The 23,115-nt window shown below is 40.4% G+C and overlaps 2 protein-coding genes across 3 annotated transcripts in view; both read left to right on the top strand.

The window, feature by feature from the left end:
- The window catches only part of prkcab (protein kinase C, alpha, b), a gene marked incomplete at both ends in the record, with an annotated part of 89,759 nt that extends 81,031 nt beyond the window's left edge, over positions 1 to 8,728 (top strand). Inside the window, 9 exon segments of the mRNA XM_079233421.1 lie at positions 858 to 998; positions 1,164 to 1,337; positions 1,881 to 1,972; positions 2,354 to 2,416; positions 3,264 to 3,402; positions 4,733 to 4,813; positions 5,185 to 5,292; positions 6,371 to 6,511; positions 8,564 to 8,728. Coding sequence (XP_079089547.1) covers positions 858 to 998; positions 1,164 to 1,337; positions 1,881 to 1,972; positions 2,354 to 2,416; positions 3,264 to 3,402; positions 4,733 to 4,813; positions 5,185 to 5,292; positions 6,371 to 6,511; positions 8,564 to 8,728 — 1,104 coding nt within the window.
- A 5,492-nt stretch (positions 8,729 to 14,220) lies between these two features.
- Positions 14,221 to 18,276, top strand: cacng5b (calcium channel, voltage-dependent, gamma subunit 5b; the record flags this gene model as incomplete). Of its 2 annotated transcripts, none has more annotated exons than XM_079232781.1 (5): positions 14,221 to 14,416; positions 14,978 to 15,064; positions 15,537 to 15,677; positions 15,764 to 15,909; positions 18,016 to 18,276. In XM_079232781.1, the coding sequence occupies 5 exons, from the start codon at positions 14,221 to 14,223 to the stop codon at positions 18,274 to 18,276; spliced, it is 831 nt and encodes a 276-aa protein (XP_079088907.1). The 2 variants fall into 2 exon arrangements, with proteins under 2 accessions (XP_079088907.1, XP_079088906.1); XM_079232780.1 differs by having other exon boundaries at positions 14,957 to 15,064.
- Positions 18,277 to 23,115: the final 4,839 nt, after the last annotated feature.

The raw sequence follows: 23,115 nt of genomic DNA, 5'->3' as shown, positions 1-23,115 counted from the left end.
GCCGTGATGGGAGCTGGCAGGCTCCTAATTGCCCTTTTTGTTCAAAGACACTTGGCAGGCCAGTCATTATAACAACAGGGAACCTTTGCACCGCTGCCACCCCCTGCTTATACGCCCCTGCTGCTGAATATCTGTGAGGATGTCTGGCAAAAAATAGATCACTTTGTTCTCTCAACACAGAAATAGAAAAAAGGGTGGAGATGCTTGATTTGATTCTGACTTTAATATAAAGTAAAATGCAGCTAACCAGCTTTTGATTGTGGCGAGAGATGTTAGTGCAGCCATCATGGCACCGTGTAGCAAATGATAACATAACACAGTAACTGCTCCACAATTAAAAGTTATCGTCATGTATTAGAATTAAAATTATTGTAAAAATATCTTGAATGGGATTGAAAATATAAAAGATCACGTAACGTCAATAATCAATTTTCTAATTTCTAATTAATGATGCAACAACTATATTTTAGTTACACTTCATCATTCATTTTTGTAACTGTTGGGTACTTGCATTTTTAACCCATTTTGAAAGACATTTTTACTACATGTAAAAAAACTGGAGTTAAGCAGCAGAACGACAGACAATCCTTCTGTGATCTGACGAGCACACTTCCTTCTGCCTGAGACAAATGAAGCAACCGGTGATTCTGTGATCTGCTCTCTATAAAAGCAGGATGTGAATATCTGACTCCAGACACCAGCATGACAGCTGACTAAGCCCTCCATGTCCACTCCTAATTATTTTCATCAATATTTGCTTTATTTGTAAATGCTAAACAAACCATGTAGATACAATCACATATAGATATTGAATATACTGTTTACTTTATTATCATTTTCAACTTTGCACACCACAGAAAGCCAAGCTAGGCCACGGTAAGAAAGTGATCACGCCGTCGGACCACCGGCGGTTCAGCCTGCCCTCGAGCAACATGGACCGGATGCGACTGAACGACTTCAACTTCCTGGCCCTGCTGGGGAAGGGCAGCTTTGGCAAGGTGAGATTCGAGACTGCAGACGTAATATAAAAGCTAAATGATCATTTCAACGCTTTAAATATCGCAGAAGAATGCCCGATAGTCTGCATTTGTTTGCCGCTTCAAAATCCTAGATCGCTTAGTTTCATTGTGACCTTTGACCTGTGTTGTCTTCATCAACCGCAGGTGATGCTGGCAGAGATGAAGTCGACAGAGGAGCTGTACGCCATCAAGATCCTGAAGAAAGACGTCGTGATCCAGGATGACGACGTTGAATGTACGATGGTGGAGAAGAGGGTCTTGGCCCAGAGAGACAAACCGCCCTTCCTCACGCTGCTCCACTCCTGCTTCCAGACTGTGGTGTGTGAACACTTTTTATTACTTTTAAAATTATTTTGAATAAGTACTTCCTGCACTGCTGACGAACTGCACTAAGTCCTTCCACAGACGTCTCTCTCTGACATTTTAAACCTATAGAACTGTATTTGCCTTTCCTACGTACATTTATTCACATACTCTCTTACCGGTGCCCCTGCAGAGAAAATTTATACTGAGCTGACACCCCCCTTGAATACGAAATCTCCGGTCTGACGTCAACTTTGTGCGTAGACAGGGTGACTCAAATGGTCTTTAATCAAAAACAAATTTACTGATCAAAGCTCTCTGACTTAAAGTATTATACAGGTATATGAGGAGACTGCAGCCTCTGTCCTGAAAGATCATGTCAGCATTGATTTATCTGGAGGCGGTGTTCAGACACATTATATATTCAAGTTATCTTTAAACATAATGCTGTGTAATGCAGGGCTGGTTTCAGTGTGCACATACTCTACTTCTCTTTGTGAAGCATCCATTAAAAGCTGCTCTTTGGGCAATAACACCCATTCTTTTTTTTAAATCTAGGATCGGCTGTACTTTGTTATGGAGTACATCAACGGGGGAGACCTTATGTATCATATCCAACGTATGGGCAAATTCAAGGAGCCACAGGCAGTGTAAGGACACTCTATACGTTTATTCACAAGCACCCGTTTTTACAATAATTAAGATAAGTGGATTACACCCACCTTGAGTAAGTGCTATGGCTAGTGAAACAGCGGTACTGTATTACACTGACATCAAAGTGCTAAACTTCTGGTATTGTGTGTGCAAATGTGTTTTTTTTCATGCTTTTGTGAGATGGTTATAGTAGAGAGATGGGGAATGACAACGTTACAGTTCATAGTCAGTGCATTTTGTTCATGGTCAATATGTATTGATATTTATTCCTACGGGAAAGGTACTGTTGTGCATCGCTTCATTGTATTCAGAATCACTTCCTTTGCTAATTATTTTCCTGAAGATGTGTATTGATTTTCTTGTTTTCAATTTTGCAGGTTTTATGCTGCAGAGATTGCTGTCGGTTTGTTTTTCTTGCACCGAAAGGGAATCATCTACAGGTGGGTGAGTCAGAGAGAAACCAGTTTTATGTAATGACGCACCACATTCACCTCAAATTCATTCACTAATGCGCGGAGGAAGAAAAACGCTTATGGGGTTTTTACATTTTGCATCAGAGGAAAAAAAAAAAAATCATTTTTAAAGGATGTCTTCGTGTTGAAAAGAGCAGAGTTGAGAGTCATTAAAGACAGAGGGAAACGAAAAAGGGAAGTAAAACACAGGAAACTATTTTGAGCGGAGGAAACCATGGTAGACAAGCTGAAGCTGAAGATACGGGGAATTGAAGTAAGATATGATAAAGAAGTTTAGACAAGGACTTGGACAGACCAACTGACCTTGGGAAAAGCAGACAAAGGACAAGATGATCAGGAGATAACAGACAAGACAGAAAGAAGATAAATTAAGAAAAGACCTTCGGAACCCTGATGCAAAAAAGAAAAACTAGAAATGAGAGACAGGAATGCTAGACAGAGACTAAGGTTACCCTGGTTCAGTGCTTCAGAGAGGGACTCTCATCCATCCTGCATGTGTTTGGCATCCTGACACTACTTTGTGACAGCTATAGCTGCCAGAAATGGTGAATGAGGAGGCGGATAAAATGAAGAATTGAGACATGAATCACAAGGACAGACAGAAAAAAAAGCAGAGAGGGAAAAAATGATTTCAGGCCAATAAATTATTGTTTGTTACCCGGCATATGGTGTGTGCTGCAGACAGATAAACTGCTCAGAGAGGCGGCGGTGGTGCAGAGCAGCACTTTAATGTGTTCCTACACACAACTAGAATCAAAGTGGTCACAAATCCAGATGCATGTAAACAAATGCTCACTACCTGTCTCTGCTGCAGGGATCTGAAGCTCGACAACGTGATGCTGGACTCTGAGGGCCACATCAAAATCGCTGACTTTGGCATGTGTAAGGAGAACATGTATGAAGGCATGTCCACGCGCACTTTCTGCGGGACCCCGGACTACATCGCCCCAGAGGTGAGAATGGGAGGATAGCACTGCTTCTTACATTTAGACTTTCTTGTCCACTATATAATGGGTTTGAATTGTAGATAACTGTGCATTTGCTAAGCCCCTCCTCCAAACAGATATTATCAAATGGTAGTGTATACCTACGCACATCAGGTGTGTTGGAGCAAACAAGCAGTTAGTGAGGTCTATTCAAATTACTTGAAGCGGCTAGCCGGTCAACTTCTAGAAGTAAAGGAAGAATGAAGCGATAGGCGGTTTCCTGGTGGACAGATGAGTAGAGAAAAATAGTGAAAGAAAAGGAATAAAGCGCCGAGGATATATAGAAGAACTTCTAATTTTCATCATTTTGATTAATTATAAGCAATCACAAGCAAAGGTTAGGAACATTATATGTAAGAAAGCAAAGCTAGCAGACCTTTTTGTAGTAAAAGTGGTAGAACACGCAAGAGACAGTTAATGTGGTTAGCTTTGTGCTGTGGTATCAATACAGCATGTATTTTCACCCTAGTTTATTTAATTTACTGTATATTAATATATGGTAACTGTACGGTATAGTATTCTCAGTAATAGTGAATTCTCAATAATTAATGACAGCATTTATTTACACAAAGTAAAGAGCATGGTTTATTTCGAATAATAATATGTTTGTTTATCTGTCTGGTAATATGTGCATATGTATTTATGTGTGTATCTACCCCCTCCCATCTGTCTGCACTGACTCATGAGGGAAGCCCTTACTCCTCAGACAACTCGATAGGAATTAGTTTTTCAATGACTTCATGAGCGAACAAAATCTGTTCTCACCTGGAAAGTTGTTTTCAAATATCTTTCTGGGCCACATAAACCAAGAAATGCACTTTACAGGTTACAAACCCATGGCGGTGTTTTCTGAGAGACATACAGACTTCCATATAATGTATGGTTACATGTATTTTCTGTCCCTGTTAAAGGCGAGTGCAGCTGTGATTTAGCTCTTCGCCTTTGCGACTGCATGATCATTATAGTGTGACTGTGTCCGTGTGTAGACTGTGAGTGGGAGGGAGGTGTAGGAAGGCAAATTGGATGGTAGGAGAAAGCGCCTTTGTTATGGCATCTTAAAATAGTCGGCTGTATGGTGGTAGAAATGCTACTTTACAGCGCTTCTGTTCAGTCGCTCTTGATATTTTTATACATCCCTATATATATAACCCTCTACCGGGTTGGATGTGACACTTGGCAGCAGAAATAAAGCCACCTTTTATCACTGAGTTTATAGCCTCACTTGTCTGATGGGGTCGTGTGTGCATGTATTTGATTATTCCAAGTTATTAATATGTTCACTTTTTGTCTCTGTCAGATTATAGCATACCAGCCTTATGCAAAATCAGTGGACTGGTGGGCTTATGGAGTTCTTCTGTATGAGATGCTGGCCGGACAGGTAATATGTTGTTTTAGTTTTTTTACTGCAGCAGTTGTGGTCTAAAAATGTTTTGTATCATCCCATTAAGATTTCCAGTTTCCAGGCAACAGTTAAGAAGAAAATGTTGTTGTTTTTCTGGCAGAAGATGAATCACACACACACACAGAAACACACAAGAGAGTACATGTTGCACATGTTGTCAAACCTACAGAGAACTAGATATTGTTTTGACTTTATTTGCGTCGTTAAAATGACCAACAATACGCATAGCACCATGAACAGCACGTGACCACTCACTAAAACCATGAGTACAAGACACCTGTGACACCTTCACATGCTGATCTCGCTCAACCCTCAAGCGGTGACACTGTGTTGGTTTTTCTCCTCAGCCCCCGTTTGATGGAGAAGATGAAGATGAGCTCTTCCAGTCCATCATGGAGCACAACGTGTCCTACCCCAAGTCCATGTCGAAAGAATCTGTGTCCATCTGCAAGGGAGTAAGTAGTGTTTAAAGGGCCATGCAGTATTTTAAGTAAAGAAGTTAAATCATAGATTTTTATATTCCAAGCAGCAACCGCTTTCCTTTCAATGCTGGTGTTGAATTAAAATCTGAGTGAGATTTAAAACGTACATTCAAACACAGTAATAACTTAAAGTAAAGTTATTGTTGCCAAGTAAGATAACTGCAGGGACTGTTTTTAAAAGCTTCGACATGCAAGATTTAAATGTCAACTACTGAAAATCATTGTCATCATACGCTGTGTTGTTGTTGTAGTACATCAAAGTAATTAAAGCTGGAAAGCATGAAGGTTGTGAAAACAGAATTTTGACATATTTTTGCATTTTAAAGGTTGCTGTTTGACAGCTGACTTTCACTTTCCGACAGTGGTACAGTTGATTGAGAACTTTATTCTTATACCATTTATATCATAAGAAGAAAAAACACACATCCATACATTTTTGCACTTGCTGAGTAGTTCCACACAAACAACATACCTACAGTTCCCATTTTCTTCACAGTTATACATTTTACAGGTTATGTCTCTCAACACAGTCGGTAAAGACAAGGCTTTTTAAAAATATTCCTTTATTAGCAGGCACCTGTTCGCTTCATACATCACCTGGGCATCACTATATGTGACGTCAACACAGTGAAGCGTCGTCATGGTTGTCATTATTATTTACCAACAAGGAAATGAGGTGTCAACGTTCATCAACTGTGGCACATTCTGATCAAGTCTTTTTAATAACGCACCCCGCCTTCATTTATAATGATTGTAGCTTTGTGCCGCCATTAGAAGTATCATTCATCATCTCAGGGTCGGTGACAAAAGAGATAATCCTCATCCTTATTATCTCACATCTCATTTGTTGAAATGAAAATAGGCTGTTGAATCAGGAATCAAGCTATGAAAAGGCCGTGTAATTTCCTGCCACTGTTTTGAAGGTGAATGAGTAAAAAAAAAAAAACGAGTGTCAGTAAAAAAATGTATTGCCAGCTTCAGAGGTACACACTTTTTCTTACCTTTTCGAACTGCCACATCTTCTAATCCCTCCTCTTTTGTTTGTCACCAGCTGATGACCAAGCACCCGTCGAAGCGTCTCGGCTGTGGCTCAGAAGGCGAGCGGGACATCAGGGAGCAGGCCTTCTTCAGACGCATCGACTGGGAGCGCCTGGCGAACAGAGAGATCCAGCCGCCATTTAAACCCAAAGTGGTGAGTGAGGCCGTGAGTGTGTGTGAGACTGAGTCAGTCGTCCTCCATCATGGTATACATGGGTTATACTGTTGATATGTGCTATGGTATTATACATTTTGGAGAAAAATCAACAAACAAACCCAAAAACTATTTCAGTGCACATATGAGCGTGTGAAGTTGACATTTTGGCAAATCCCTGTAGTTTTCCATCAATTTATTCACATTTTCTGAAGAGGCAACAAGATTTGTGAACAGCGAGATTGTTTGATCAAAAGAGCACACGTTGTCGTTCATGTTAATTCATGGCATTTCTTTGTTGCTTTCAACTGGGTATGGCATTACTTTCATTAATTAAATTTGGCAACACATATCTGGAAGGTCCTTTCATCTGCTGTGCTTTGATAACAAGAATGAGATGAGAAGGCAAGTCTCTAACATGATAATTTATTCAATAGATTGTTTACATCAACCTTTAGCTCAACCTTAAAAGCATTTCTACCTCGGTACAGCAGTAAAGTGTCTTTTTGCATTAACCAATTTATTTGTTAAAATCATTACTGTGATTGCTCATAGAAAACAAAGGGAAATTCCCACTTACATTTACATTATTTTATCAAGACATTTCTCATGAATACATTTACACACATAAACAGCATATATGGCAATACAAGAGGTGAATGAAGAGGAATCTTCATTTATTCTCTGTGGCTGTTTTAATGGGAAAGTGGGTCAGATACATTCCAGGAGTATCTCATTGGTTTACATGTCCTATACTTTATATTTTAAGTTTTCATACTCACTGGTCTGGATTTGGTCTCAACCCCTCAAAGTCTCATTTTTGTCTTGAAACGCCCTATTCTTGGTCAGGACTTGGTCTTGTTTTAGGTGTTCTTGACTGCAACATTGGTGTGATTTATATCCCTCGCGCTGCTGTTTGGTTTCCTTGTAATTCCTGTGATGCAAATCACCAGAAAAATATCAATCTGTGTCGCTCTTAAACGCATCACTGTGGAAGAATTGAAACACTTCCTCAGTGAATCTTTAAGTGTGCATGAATGGGTGTGTATCATATGTCTTGTGATGGTGTTATGCGCCCATCAGAGCTCGAGGCCGGTCCCAGCTGCAGTCAGCAGCCCCTCTGTCACCTAAGCCTCCTTCTGTCACCACACAACACTCTTTTTCCAGTTTGTTGACCCTCGAATCCCCCATCCCCATCCCTGCGCCGCCCACAGAGCCCGAAGCAACAACACACGCTGCCATCGAGGATTAAAAATAGCTCTCTAAGAGCAGAGTTCCCTTTACTTCCACACAAGCCCACAATAAATGCAGGGTTACACAGCGGATGCATATGTCGCCACTCACAGAGGGGGGCGAGGGGGGGTGGGGGGGGGGGGGGGGGGAGGGGGGGGGGGGGTGGGGGAGGAAAACATTGCTAAAAGTGGATCCATCCATTCAGGCGGGCTTTGTGTGGTGTATCACAGTTGTGAGCTCATACACAACGTCATGAATTGGCCTGAAGGGACTTGCAAACAAAAGATCTATCTTTGGCTTTATGGCTTCTGTGATATTACAGAAAATGTCTAATATGCTGATCCGTCTCCGAAGAAAATGTGCTGCAAACAACAGGCGCTGAAATCCACTGTAAAGCCACAGATTTGCTTTTGCTGTGCATTACTCAATCTGAAGGATTTTGTCTCACTTTCTTGTAAAAGTGTCGTGACTGTGCTGAAACTGTGCATGACACACACAGCAATATGCATATACATATATTCAGCTGGAGACACATGACAGCCTCGGGCAGATGCTGATGACCTCCCCTGTGGATGCTTAGGGTTAGCTCCTAATCTACTTACAACTTCTGCCCGGCTACACATCGGGTTTCGACATTTTCCTGCACCACCTTCCCTCTGGCACCGTTGGGAAACTTTCTATTAGAAGACTCATGAGGAATTGTCTTTTAATCACAAGTCCACAATTCATCTGGTGCCTTGTTGTAGTTCTTTGACCGTACAGAGATCACAATCAAAGGTTGATTCTTTCCACATCTGACACTCTTTTCATCTTTTTCAGTGTGGCAAAGGAGCAGAAAACTTCGACAAGTTTTTCACACGTACACAGCCCGTGCTGACCCCTCCCGACCAGCTAGTCATCGCCAACATCGACCAGAGCGAGTTCGCAGGCTTCTCCTTCATGAACCCTCAGTTCATCCATCCATCCCTGCACAGTGTTGTATGAGCGGAAAAACACACGGACTGTCGCTGATAACAGGATCCTTCCAAACTCCAACAAACAATCCCGTATTCAAAAGACTCAGATCATCCTCAAGAGTGTTCTGTCCTCTAGTTATCAATATCTGTGCACAGAAGTTAGGGGAGCAGTGTTAAAGAAAAAGGACATGGCATATTTTTGCATAATTTCCCCCCAACATCTCATATTCTTTATTCTGTATCTGTGTTGATCCAAACCTACAGCCTTTTTTTCTTGTGTATGAATGTGTCTATCGGTTACTTTATTATTCGGTATTAAAGATGCAAGATCTTTTCCTTTCTCATGTTCCCCATCTTACTACGCAACAAGCTGCAATGCACGACGAGAACGGAACATGTTTTTCTGCTCTGTCCCGGCTTTATCTACTTTTGACCCGCTACACCTGTATTTTATATTTATATACTAAAAAAAGAGGTAGTATACTGTTACATGAGTGCCAAAGTAGATGAGGAAACGTTTTTTCTTAAAGTCCTTGTTATGATTTTTCCCCCTCTGGCCTTCCCAACACACTAAAACCCCTAAATTGGGGCTGTTTCTATGTGTTGTTTTGTAGGACCTGGAGCTACAGTTTATCTAACTCAACACAGAGAAACAGAAGCACATTGTGCTCCCAGCTACAAGCTGACGATGCCTTTTCAACGCAGTGGAGTTCAGTTTATAGGGTCAGACAACTGTGGATCAAAGAGACAGTGTTTTTAACTACAAACATGCTTTTTCCATATGCACAAAGCAGATCTCTGTTGCATGCTTATTTTTCTGACTCTGTATGAGCAGTAGACTCTAGGATGCAGTACACGTCTGGTATCATTGTAAAGTTTAGTATTACAATATAATCTGTTAATATATAATTGTTGTATGTTTTGAATAGTCTTATTCGAAAGAAAAAGTTTTTAATTGTTTCTGGAAAAAAAGGTTTTGTTCCTGTTTTATGTTCCGCTTAACTCAACTTTCATGTCCAGAGAGACCCCTCTATTATATGTCAACCTTTTCTTCTTTTTTTGTAAATATGTTTCAAAGAGATGTTGCAAAAAGAGAAGTTACTTGCAGATTTTATACAACGAGAACTGAATGTGCTTTTAATACCGTAGACAGTTTAAACCTTTCTATGTTTAGATTACCCCTAACAAGAGTATATATATACATATATATATATATAACGTTCGGCTGAATCTTTGGTAGCTTTGGTATCAGCAAACCTTGTTATATGTATTTCCACTATCCATTATTTTCTACTACTCAGTGTCATGGCGAATATGCAGCACCTACTGTGCGCAAAATGGTTGAAAGCCCTCTTGCCTTGGTCGTCTCAGGGCCGACTCCTTCTGTAACAAATTCAAAACCCAGTAACGGTACAGTAGGAATATTTTCGAGCCCTCGTGGCTGAATTATGTCTTTTCTTTCCTGCGTATATTGTGTGCATGCATGAGGCGAGGCCTGATCCAAAGCATGCAAAAGACCCCCTGCATGATGCAGAGATCATGGAGCATGGAGTTGCACAGAATGAGACAAACCAACGGCATCGTGTGCTTTTCTACTCATCGTCTCCTCATGTAGCCTGACATGTTTGGCTACAAAGCTGAATTATAAACAAGACAAATATCTGTAAAATGCTTCTGTTGGCTTTTTTGTTCACTGGTGCCAATTCTGAGTATTTTTGTTTCCAGCCAGGTGTGTCCTATGTTTTAGCGAGCTACAATGCTACAACAAGGGTGTTTCATAAAACTGCCAAATTTACTCTTAACCCCTAAATGAATTACTTGACACGTAGACTGATGTTACAGCTGTCACATCTGGACCAAAATGAGATTTCCAAGGTCAAGAGAAAACTGAATGTTTACATGTCTCACATTGAGAATCTTTATCCGAGGAGAGGAAGAGAATAATACAAAACTTTGGACCCATGACAGAGATAATCACATGTCAGGCCAGTCAGGGTACAGCACCACTACAGTTAGAGCCACAGGGATGTTTGTATGTGTCTCCTTTCACTGCCCCTGCTTTTGTTTACCTGATTCTTCTTGCTCCTCTGTTCCGTGTGGTATGATGGATACTGTGTATAAATAAAGTATGAAAAATATCAATCATCTCTTTTATTTTGTGTGGGGATCAGAGTTCCATTTCATGACAGCTTAACTTCTAACGTGTGCATTGTTGGCGATGTTTTTGTTCTCTAAAAATATTGAGGTTTGAATACACTTCAATATTTAATGTGTATATTCATGTGGTTATGGGTTGGTTTTTTTGCCATTGCATGGGTGGAAAAAAAGAAATGCCATGACAAAGTTTAGACTTAAACTTTCAACATGTGCTTTTTGAAATGGGCTTTGACCCGGGAGGAAAGGATCACACAGTCAAAAGCTAAACAAATTCCTCATTAGAATAAACACTAAATAAACCCGCTGGCCGCTTTAATTAAAATCTCTCTGACAGTGTCAATAAAAACGTATTATCTTAAAGGTAGAGGTTATGGCTATACTTTTTTACTGGACTGCATAAGTGTAACAAATAAAGTGACTACTAAGAGTTGATTTTTATTTATAGCCAAGCACACTAAAAGTTGTCCCTAATATCGATTTATCACAGATCTATAATACAAGTTGTCAGTTTGAATGTCTGACCTACAGGTACTATGTATTTTCTTTTCTCTGCATACTTCCTTCCACTTCCTGTCAGACTGAGTGGAGCTGTCCGTGGTCCTGAAATCCTTCAGGCAAATCATGCTCTCTCTGTTTGTCTATCTCTTTCTCTCTATCTCCCCCTCGCTATTTTCATTCAGCCAGTGGAGCCTCTCTCTCTCTCTCTCTCTCTCTCTCTCTCTCTCTCTCTCTCTCTGCTGGAGAGCGTTGCACTGACGCACCGCTGCATCATCTTGCTCCTCAAAGATTCTCGCGGCTTATCTTAGCAGTTTTCTTAAGGTTTGCGACCAAATCGTCGAAGAGACGTAATCTTCTACCAAGTTGCCGATGAGAGAGCAGCTCTTTCTCTGCAGGTTTTAATCCACAACTTTCAAGACAATATTTGCTTCAAGTACAAAAAGCATCACGCTGAGACAGAGAAGAAAAGAAAACAGGTAAGGGCAAGTGTTTGCATGTTGCAGTCTCATTATGATTACTTACTCAAACTCCTGTTTCTAATACACTGGACTGGATGATGTGTTTCACATATTCACTGGTAAATTTGATGGTTTTATTCTGGTTGTTATAATTCTCTGCCCTGTACTGTATCCTGATATGTGCTAATATATGAATCAAGCTACAGTCAATATTTCTTTCAGTTGTAGTATTTTGTTGGAATATTCGGCTATAAATAAAGGATATTGGAGACAAGACATGGTACAACCGCATGGATGCATGTTCGTCTCTATAGGCAGTATCGTGGTAATATAGGATTGAATTTGACGTCATGAAGACTATATGAATGAAGGACTATATGTGTGAGTATCTCTATCTCTGTATTTATCTTTTTATTTATTTAAAGGTAATTTTCTACAGAATAAAGAAGCCTGGATACATTGACATACATTTGAATGAAGAGAAAAGCCGAAATGTTTTGATTCAGTGAAATAAGAAGATATGATGAGGTTATCTGGATGTGACGAGGCTCTGTAGTCGTGACTTCTATTTTTACATGCGTGTGGTGGCTTTTCACCTGCAAGTCACACTGTGTTTGCACATTAATAATGACGTGATGAATCAGGTTTTTTTTTTAAATAAACTGCAGCTCTGCACACTTCAAAGATTACATCAAATTAAATAATTATCATTATAATGATCAATTCTGCCAACTGGCCTTTTCTCAACTGTGGACATTAATAAGCAAATGTATTTAGTGGGAATAATACTGCTGAAGAGGTTTGAGACTCAATCACAAAGTCACAGACTTGAGTCCAGCCAGTTCTCAACTGTCTCTATAAAAAAGGTAAAAATTAAAGCACATAAGGACTAAAGAGATAAAGAGGGAAGTAAATATGAAAACATGTATGAAAAGCCTCTTCAAAGTAAGAGAGGTGACCTTGCAAGTTTGCAGGATTCATGTAAATATTTGTTTGACCTCCAAAAGCAACTGAAAGGGTTTCTTTTAGCAGTTTAAATGTTGGTTGTTGTAAAAACCGAACAGAGATAGACTTCAAGTACAAGTGTGTGGGGGCTCAAAATTGATTATCATAATTCAGAAAACCCTTAAAATTGGCCTCTACCTGACGGTATGTCCTCAAGATGAATCCTGTTTCCATCCCTGTCCATAGAGCATTCATGTGTCCTGAATGTATAATGAAATCATCACTCTGTCACTGCGAGGGATGTCTTGTGATCCGCCTGGCAAATCCCCACTCCTCCTGATTAATGAATGCTTTCATGAATGACCAGCCTTTTCGAGGGATTGTGCACCGACTCATGGCTGTAAAATGTCAAAACCCCGTCTTGGATTTCATATGTGAGCATTTGTATTCACATATGTAATGTCCCTCAGTCTGGAGGATCACACGTTGACTCACACTTTGTTCTTCTTTTGTGACAAGTTGGACAGCGTTAGCAGTGGCATGGACTGAATTATAATTTATTGTGACTAAATTGAAATCTACCTGCACAACAACCAAACAAAGATGTTATTGATCGCTCCACTTACACGGCTGCTTTGACATTTCATAAGCTGCTCATCGTGAAGAGCAGATTTGATTTTCTAAATCTCTACAGCTTCGTTAGAGAAAGAATGCAGAAATATCAAGTGGACAGGAGAAAGAGATGAAGCCTCTCTGCCTACAGGTCTGGATCTAAATATGCAGCATAGAGGCTGGATAAGGTGATCGATTGTTAGTGAAATCCAGGGCAGAGATGTCTATCTGATGTAATGTACTCACGTTGCATATTACACATTGGACGGGTAGAATTTGTTTGTTTTAGCGAAAGATGAATGAAGCAGGGAGATGATGTCTTCATTTAACTGATAATTACTTCTTCTTTGCAGCAATGTTGAAATGTGTTTTATTTATTTATTTCAAAACGTCCTACAGTCTGTTATTTCACACAAAAACATGTTTCATGATCAACTGTTTTATTTCATTTGCATCACAATCAAAGCCAGTTATGTGAGTCACACCAAAGCAAACGCCAATCACATATCTGACACCCCTGTTGTCTTTGATTGAGATATTGACAATATTAGAATGATGAAATTGAAACAGTGAAATTAATGTTAAAATAAAACTTTGGAGAAAAGATAAATGAAAACTACTGGTATAAAATAAAGCTAACCTGCAATAAACTCTATCAATCTAACAATTCATAATAATGATCTGAGTTCGGGAAATTATTTGATTATTGCTTCTATTTACTTTGTTATTTATTTCATTTTTGATTACAAACACAAACTTTCTTTAAATTCCTACCTATAGTCCTTCTCTTTCTCTTCCTCCAGATTGCTTCTTGGACTTTTCTCGTATTTTAACCCCCACTGCTGTCACCATGAGCGCGTGCAGCAGGAAGGCCCTGACATTGCTGAGCAGTGTCTTTGCAATCAGCGGCCTGGGGCTGCTGGGAGGGGCCGTCAGCACCGACTACTGGTTGTACCTGGAGGAGGGCGTCATCATGCCGCTGAACCAGAGCATCGACATTAAGACCTCGCTGCACTCCGGCCTCTGGAGAGTCTGCTTCCTGGCAGGTGAGTGATGAGTGTGTGTGGCTCTCTGTGCTCCTGTGATTTTAAAGATAATTCTGTGTTGAACTACCGGGGTGGCCCAGATACACGTAATGCCGTTTAGAGTGCAACGATCTTTACTCAAGGATTCACTTTTACTGTGTAGCGTCTAAATGTGGCAGTGAGATGTCACACTCACACATCCTCACTGCATCAGCCAGCTTTGACATTCACAATTAGTGTGTGTTTGTGTTTGTGTGCGTGTGTGTGTGTGTGTGTGTGTGTGTGTGTGTGTGTGTGTGGCAGAGTCAAAGAGATAGAAAGTGTATTTGTATTTCTAACCTTTTTCAATCAAACACTGTAAAACAAGGTCCATTCAGTGTAAAATTAGTGATGATGAAATAGTATGATACTACTTTAGTGTGCTTCTTGTCTGCCAGTTTGGGGCTTTTTTTCTTTCTTTTTCTTAGTCTGTTTAGTCACCGATGCATTTAAAAAGGAGCAATGGACATATCTCCTCAATACTTTCACGTCTCCTCATCTTCACCTCAACTTTGTCTCAAGGTTTTTGTCCTTCCTCTTCAGGGGACGAGTCTGGCCGCTGCTTCACCGTGGCCTACATCATGCCCATGAACGTCCAGGTGACGTCAGAGTCCACAGTAAACGTGCTCAGTGAGTGACTTCAGGCTAAGTACCTCAAGGTTGTTCACATGTATAGGCTGAGGGTATTTTCATGGCAAAAACCTGTGTAATAAGATTGTGCTTCGAAACCACTTGAACAGCCAGACAGATGAGTCTGAGTCACCCGAACCCTTGTGTTGTTGCTCCTCTCCAGAATACTTATTACCTTTTCACAGACAATTCACCTCACAAGTCCTTCAGGGCAGCTCAGAGTAAAACCTTTAGCGAAGGATAAATCCACTCCAGCAAGCCAGTGTAATAATGGATATTGTAAAAAATCGGGCAAAAGAACAGACGATAATGAAATGTCTACATTTCATCTTTATTCCACGATAGATTGTTCCTTCCTCCTTCCAACAGAACAGCCCTGACACGTTGATACTCTCAGGTCTATCAGCCTCTTTTTGAAGTGTATACCCCCATCTGTTTGGGGTTTAAAAAGCAGCTTCTGTCCTCTCCTCAGAGATGATCCGCTCAGCCACTCCGTTCCCCCTGGTCAGCCTCTTCTTCATGTTCATCGGCTTCGTCCTCAACAACATCGGCCACGTCCGGCCTCACCGCTCCATCCTGGCGTTTGTATCCGGAATCTTCTTCATCCTCTCGGGTACACTGATCTTCTCTCCTCTCGTCCTGTTTCTGTCCTCTCCCCCTTCTTGGTTTTATCCAACCCCGATTGTCTCTGTCTCTCAGGTCTGGCTCTGGTGGTGGGTCTGGTGCTGTACATCTCCAGTATAAATGATGAAATGTTGAACAGGCCTAGGAGCAGTGAGGCCTTTTTCACCTACAAGTACGGCTGGTCCTTTGCATTCGCTGCCAGCTCTTTCCTGCTCACCGAGGTGAGCGACTGAACAAACGGCTTGTGCAGCACTGATGTGATCATGGCATTACAAACAAAACAAATGCATGAATCAAAGGTATGACATTAATAAAAGCAGGACACTTATTTGCACCATTGGCCAATGTCCAAAGACACAACACATGCAGCATGAAATTTAAAAGTCAAATCAGTCAGTCAAAGTTATATATACACAAGTGCACCAAAATATGACATAAAGCATGACATTCTGTAGTGTAACTAAAAGGAAAACTAAAACTAATTTAATGCACGAGTTGCTTCTGATAATTTATCTCTGCATCCCAAAAATTGGCTCATATCCTGAACTATAGCAGAAACCTCTGACACTAAAAGTAAGTTTTCTTACAGGTTTAGGTGTGAATGAGCATTTAATCCCTATAAATAACCTTTTTTAGTGTCCATGTTATGATAATTAAAAATGAAGTCTTAATATAGTATTGTATCTTCCTACACTTAGTATCAAGTATAGAGTATTATAGGCAGATTTCACACAATGGCAGGAAGTGAAGTACCTGAAATGAGTGCAAAGTTGATTCTACCTAAATATTCAGTGGAAACAAGGCAGACATGACCTTAGAGGAGATAGATGCTGGATGAGGACAACAGAAGTGAGAGTATTATAACACTCATGAGGGTTCACCGCCCTCCAGTGGTGGCAGAAGGAAACTGCAACACCACACCACCTCAGTCCCCCACTCCACTCTCACCACCTGTGTCACTGATATAAAATCATGGATACAACAGAACGTTCTCAAACTCAACTACAATAAATCTGAAATACTCATCATTGGCCCTAACTCCCTCACCAGCTCAGCCCAAACCTTCTCTCTTAACATTGATGGCTCCATCGTCACACCCTCCACCCAGGTCCGCAACCTCGGTATCATCCTCGGTATCATCCTCGACCCCACCCTCTCTTTCCTACCCCACACCAACCACATCACCAAAACTACATATTTTCACCTCCGGCCCTCCCTGTCATCTGCCACCATCGAAATTCTCATCCATGCCCTCATAACCTCCAGACTCGACTACTGCAACAGGATCCTCTATGGCTCTCCCAACAAAATCCTCAATAAACTCCAATATGTTCAGAACTCTGCCGCTCGACTGCTCATCTCCACCCGCCTCTGAACACATCACCCCGGTACTACGCACCCTCCACTGGCTCCCGGTCAAATACAGGATAGACTTTAAAATATTGCTCACCACCTCCCTAAACAACCGGGCCCCTCCCTACCTTTCAGACCTCCTCCCCATCCACGCTCCAACCCCGTTGCCTCAGGTCCGCCGATGCAAACACTCTGAAGACCATCAGGACCAAATGCTGGCCCTGGGGTCACAGGGCCTTCTCAGCTGCTGCACCCTCTGGAACGCTCTCCCCATCCCCATCCATCAGGCTCCATACCCTATCATCATTATAGCAAGCCGTCAAAACCCACCTCTTCTAATAATAATAATAATAATAATGTATCATTTTATTAATCCCCTTGAGGAAATTCTTCTCTGCATTTGACCCAACCTTGATTAAGGAGCAGTGGGCTGCCCTGTGAGGCGCCCGGGGAGCATAGGGGTTCAGTGTCTTGCTCAGGGACACTTCCACATGTGAACTCGCCTTCACCTTCTAACCTCTGATCCCTACCCTCCACTACATGACTCATTCCACACAGCTTCTCCAGTTTTCTTTTGTACCAAAAATGTTCTTTTCATTTGTTTTGTTTGCTCCTTTGTCTTTCTATTTTTGGTTTTGTTCTGTTTGTCTCTGTCCTATGTAAAGCGTCTTTGAGTATTCAGAAAAGCGCTAAATATAAAATTAAAGTATTATTACTATGATTATTATAACATGTAGTAATATGAATAATTACCACTCATTATTGAAGTGGTATCAGGTATATAAAGTAACACTTCGGGTATTCACTTTGAAAATTACCAAAACCGAAGCCATCAAAAATAAATTAGCAAACCATTTTAATAACTGTTAGCTGTGGAGACTTGTTTATTTAGTGAATTGTTTTATTCTATATGAAAACACTTCTGCCTTCATTATCCATTTTCATATATTTTAATGTCCTTCTATCTGCCGCAGAGCGCAGGCGTCATGTCCGTCTACCTGTTCATGAAGCGCTACTCAGCAGAGGAGATCTACCAGCCTCGTCACCCGAGTTTCTACCGGCCTCGTCTCAGCAACTGCTCCGACCGCTCGAGCCAGTTCCTCCACCCAGAGGTGTGGCCGCGTGGCCGAAGTCCCTCCGACATCTCGAGTGAGGCTTCGCTCCAGATGAACGCCAGCTACCCTGCTCTCCTCAAATGCCCCGACTACCACCATGTCTCCTCTTCACCCTGCTGAGGGGCCTTCTCACCACTGCAGAGGTCACCTCAAGGTGACTCAAGGGTCACTGGAGCTAATAGGGTTTCAAGGCCCAGTGGGTTTCCTCTCAAGGAGAAGATAATGAGATATTTAATTAAGAGTTCGACTGTTTTTCATGGAGAAACATGTGTGCAGCTCTGACTGTGATGGAAGGACTTTGGACATGTCTCCAGTCTGATACGCTTATTGGGAGTTTGTTGTGGTATCAGCAACTACAGGTGGTTTTCCACAGCAGGTTTTAGAGGAAAAAACAACACATGGTGGTGTTATTCAAAAAGTTAAAATCTGGTATAAGATTACTTTTTTAATTTCATCTTAAAGAGTAAAATAAACAATGTGCTGTATGTTATCATGTGTGCTTTAACCCTGCAGTGCCTTATAGCTGTTGTCTTTTTGTGGATATCTCTGCTTTTCGTTTATAAATGCTCCTTCTGCTTACGGACATGTATGTCCTGTGGCAGTATTTATGTATCATGTCACACAGAAAAAACCTTCCCCCAAAACAAACATTAGGCCGACCTACCTGTTTCTCCTAAAGGCAAAGACCGTCTTGTGTGATGCAATGAAAGGACACTCTGAACAACCATCGGATAGCAGGTGACGGTCCTGAAAGGAAAGTCCTGTCAACAAGCATCCAGCCTGCTGACGTGTTGTTGGGTTTGCTTGTTGCTCTGCATCGTATCTATAGATGCTGTTTTGTCTCTGATATCTTGACATCATAACTGTAAGATTTTATGAAAATGGTAAAATGTTAATTTGCTTTCTAGAGATATTTATACGATATGTGCAGCTGTTGGACAATACAGTATACATATATACACACACATATATATATATATATATATATATATATATATATATATATATATATATATATATGGAAATGATGAGAAGTGATGTAAAGATCTGTAAAATAAAACGTCTTCACACAGTGATTCTACATGTATCCACTAGGAGGCAGTGTCTTTATCTTTTTGTCTTTGGAGGGACGTTTTATCTTCAGCAGTTTGTTTACAGTTCCTCTGGCAAAACGAGAACAATCTAAACACTTTGTGAGATTCTCCACAGTATTTACTGTCACACAGAAGTCAAATGTAAGTATTCAAAAGTACTTGTGTATCTTCAGTTGATCCAGTGATGCGTTGAGTTGGTGGTCGAGATGTAATGCTTATTTTTTTTATAATATTTATATTGTCAGACATTGTAAATCCTCATTGTATGAATCCAAAGACAATGTCATTTTTTTGGTATTAAACACAAATGTTACTCGACTGTGAATATAGTGTTTTTGTAATTGTTAAGACATAAATACTGGAAGACTTATCTGTAGTACAGTTACTGAACCACTAAACCAAAAGGAAATTATCTGCTTTACACTAAGTTTTATATTCTAAAACACACTTTTTGCAAATACATATACAAGTTATCTACATTGTACACATTCACACATATATCATGTGTGTGTTCTGATCACTCATCAATCACTTGCACCCAGAATGCACCTGTGAAAACACCTGCAACCAATTAGATCACCTAATCAGAGCTTGAACAGGATTCAGGTGTGCTCTTTGGTGATCAGGTTACAGAATGTAATTGTGTCTGATACTGTTGAGTATTGAGAACAATCACATTGCATGTGTGTTCATAGCTTATAATAACAGCATGTAAAGACTTACAGTAGCTCATTGGTGTGCAGTTGTCCTGTGGAAATAACTATTTATTTGGTGTTAGTGTATAAAGTTGTGATGCAAAAATATAAATGTTAGTTTTTTATATAGTTTTGAATTAAGTCTTTAAAAAACGTAAAGGTTCAAGGTGTATAATGAGAAATCTGTGAGAGTTTTTAGTTTTGATGGATTAAATCAGTTGGATCTCCGTTTTTATTTATGTTTTCTTTGTGTGTTTGCAATCCAGGGAGTATCAATCAAACTGTCTGATTTGTTTCAAATTAACTCTAGTAAATACAAATTAAAATATAAACAGAAATACTATTTCTGTATTTTCTTTCATTGCGACTCTTATAAAGTTGACTTTCTTGGCTTAAACAAAGGTAAAAGATGATTATTGTTTTGGTTGCAATGACACATTTATTTTTGACTCACTCGCAGTAGTCACATTATTAGGTACACTTCTAATCTAATGCAACGGTGCTGACACCCAGTCATTGTCCATATATTCTCTCCCGGTCAGATTTCTCTCAGGGACTCAACATGTTTCCCTTTATCGCTCCTATTACAGCAATCTACAGTCTACCCGGTTGAATCCGACGCTGTTGTTCTGCTTGTCAAAAAGGAGGTGAGAAAATAAGCCTGTGTTTTTTTAAATAAAGGAGTGAAAAAAGAGCTTGCAGCACCTGGTATTCCCAGGCGGTCTCCCATCTAAGTACTGAACAGGCCCGACACTGCTTAGCTTCCGAGATCGGGCGTGTTCAGGGTGGTATGGCCGTAAGCAAAAGCTCAGCCTACCAAAGGGCTTCTTAAAAATACTCTAACAACACACTTTGCTCTATAGAGAGCACCAGCAGATTGCCCAGGACACAAACAAACATTCTGGCTGTAGAGCTCGTCACCTCGAGAGGAATATCTGTATATGACATTGATGATAGCTCAAATATTATGCAAATAAGTAGGCCAAGACAAGCATGAATAATAAATACACCACACATCTGCTGTAAGCTTTATGCATATTTTATATAGATACACGAAATGTACAACGTGACCGATAGCTTTTACAGAGAATATAAAAGTTCATGTAACTATAAGCCCGTAGGGCAGTAGAAGATAATATTCTGCCCGGACCACAAGGCTTTTATTTTATCTTACAATCACATAGAAAACTACTGTTGTTTATAGTTTTTGACATCATCATTGATAGTATCAATATCATCATCATTAACATCAAACATCATTTTCACTATACTCTTTATCATCATCATCATCATCATCATCATCATCATCATCATAAATACAACCATCTTTCACACACGTCAGTCATGGCTTTTTAAAGAGCATCGTCCCAGTTATCGACCAATATCATCAACATCACCATCCTCATCATTATGTTTTTTTTTATGATTATGTTTAAGGCTTTTTGTAAAGAAGACCCCAAACTTCCGCTGATGCAAACATCTGCCTGTAGGCTCAAACATGTTACACAGAGTGTGCATACTACAACAAAGAGACCAGAAAACCTATACATTATATACACACACACACACACACACACACACACACACACACACACACACACACACACACACACACACACACACACACACACACACATAACTTAAGCATACGTTGTTTAACATTTACAGGTAGTATTAAACCATTTCACAAATGAAAATAAATACAAAAATTATAGTTGGTTATTATTTATATGCTTTTTTTTTTTAATAGAGGAAAACAAAAGCAAGCAAGGATTTGTTTAGGATTACGAACCAAATGCAAACAGGATCACAACAATACATCGACCTTCACTGACATAGGCCATAGACAAGAGAAATAAAGCTTAATTGGACTGGTACCCCATTGGGCCATTGCACAGCCATAAATAAAACCTACCCAGTAGACTTTTTAAAGTTGAAATCCCTAAGATTTCATTAAATCAACCCCATTCTGACTGGTCAGCATTCAATCTGCAATAGCCAAATATATATATATAAACTATCCACATCTGGGAAATATCTCTCTTATTACTACTTTTTATTAGTAGTGGCGGGGTCCGCCATTCCCCTTCTTTATCCACATTCACAGGAAAACATGTATGCATGTGATCCAGTATTATTGTATTGAATTTTAGCCATATTGTTGTTCAGTCTCCTTTGATCTTTTTTTTTATTTTTACAAGAGAGCAAGCTGCAGACGAAATGCAATCAGATCACAGTTATTGTCTTCTTCATTATAACAATGTGAGTTGTTTAGCTGCACTGTACGGACACATTAATTGCTCTTCTGTTGCAAACTGGCTTCCAAAGGAGTGTATGTTGTGTGGTATTAAACCACACTTGCTGTTGCCATCTTTAATCACGGTTGTGTCACCAAATCAACAAGTACTGACATCTTAAGGATTACAACTTAAAAGTCCAATAAGCAAGTAGCATCTCAAGCCTGGGCAAAAGCTCATTTTCTATGCAACTAAAATAAAAAAGTATGCACGTTTTCAAAATTCTCTGCTCCGCACAAATGAGTAAAATCAGCCCAGCTGACTCCAGACTGTAACGCGTTGTGAGGAACCTAAATGTAAGCCAGCACTGTTTTCTGAGGTCACTTTGAGCAGGGCTTCAGCCATGGCACCCAGAGAGAAGAATCCAGCACCCGAGTGAGATGACGACACGGTCCAGGTGAGCTTATCCTGCACTGATCTACTCGCCAAATATGTCCACTTGTCTTCTCCTCCCACCCCATCCTCCATACGTCCCTATTCATCCTTATTTTTTTACTCCGTGTGGCCGAACCATCCATCTGAACTCTGAAATAGGACTTCTGTATAAAGCACAGTGGAGGGAGAGCTTGTATAGCATGCACACCACTGCGTCACACACACACACACACACACACACACACACACACACACACACACACACACACACACACACACACACACACACACACACACACACACACACACACACACACACAAAACATGGCAGTTGTGCTATAGGGAGATGTAGAAACATGGCATGAGAGAGGTAGGGGTGTTTATGAGATGGAGGGGAAACAATCTGCCACAGATCTGTCCCCTCAGTAGTGTGCGATGTCTTCGCGGCAAGTGCACATAATTTATGGACAGTCCAGGAGAGAAATCGAAGTTTGTATT

Source organism: Taurulus bubalis (genome assembly GCF_910589615.1).
Source record: "Taurulus bubalis genome assembly, chromosome: 17".
Lineage (NCBI taxonomy): Eukaryota > Metazoa > Chordata > Actinopteri > Perciformes > Cottidae > Taurulus > Taurulus bubalis.
The sequence above is the reverse complement of the archived record's forward strand: the minus strand, read 5'-3'. Positions and strand labels throughout refer to the sequence as shown.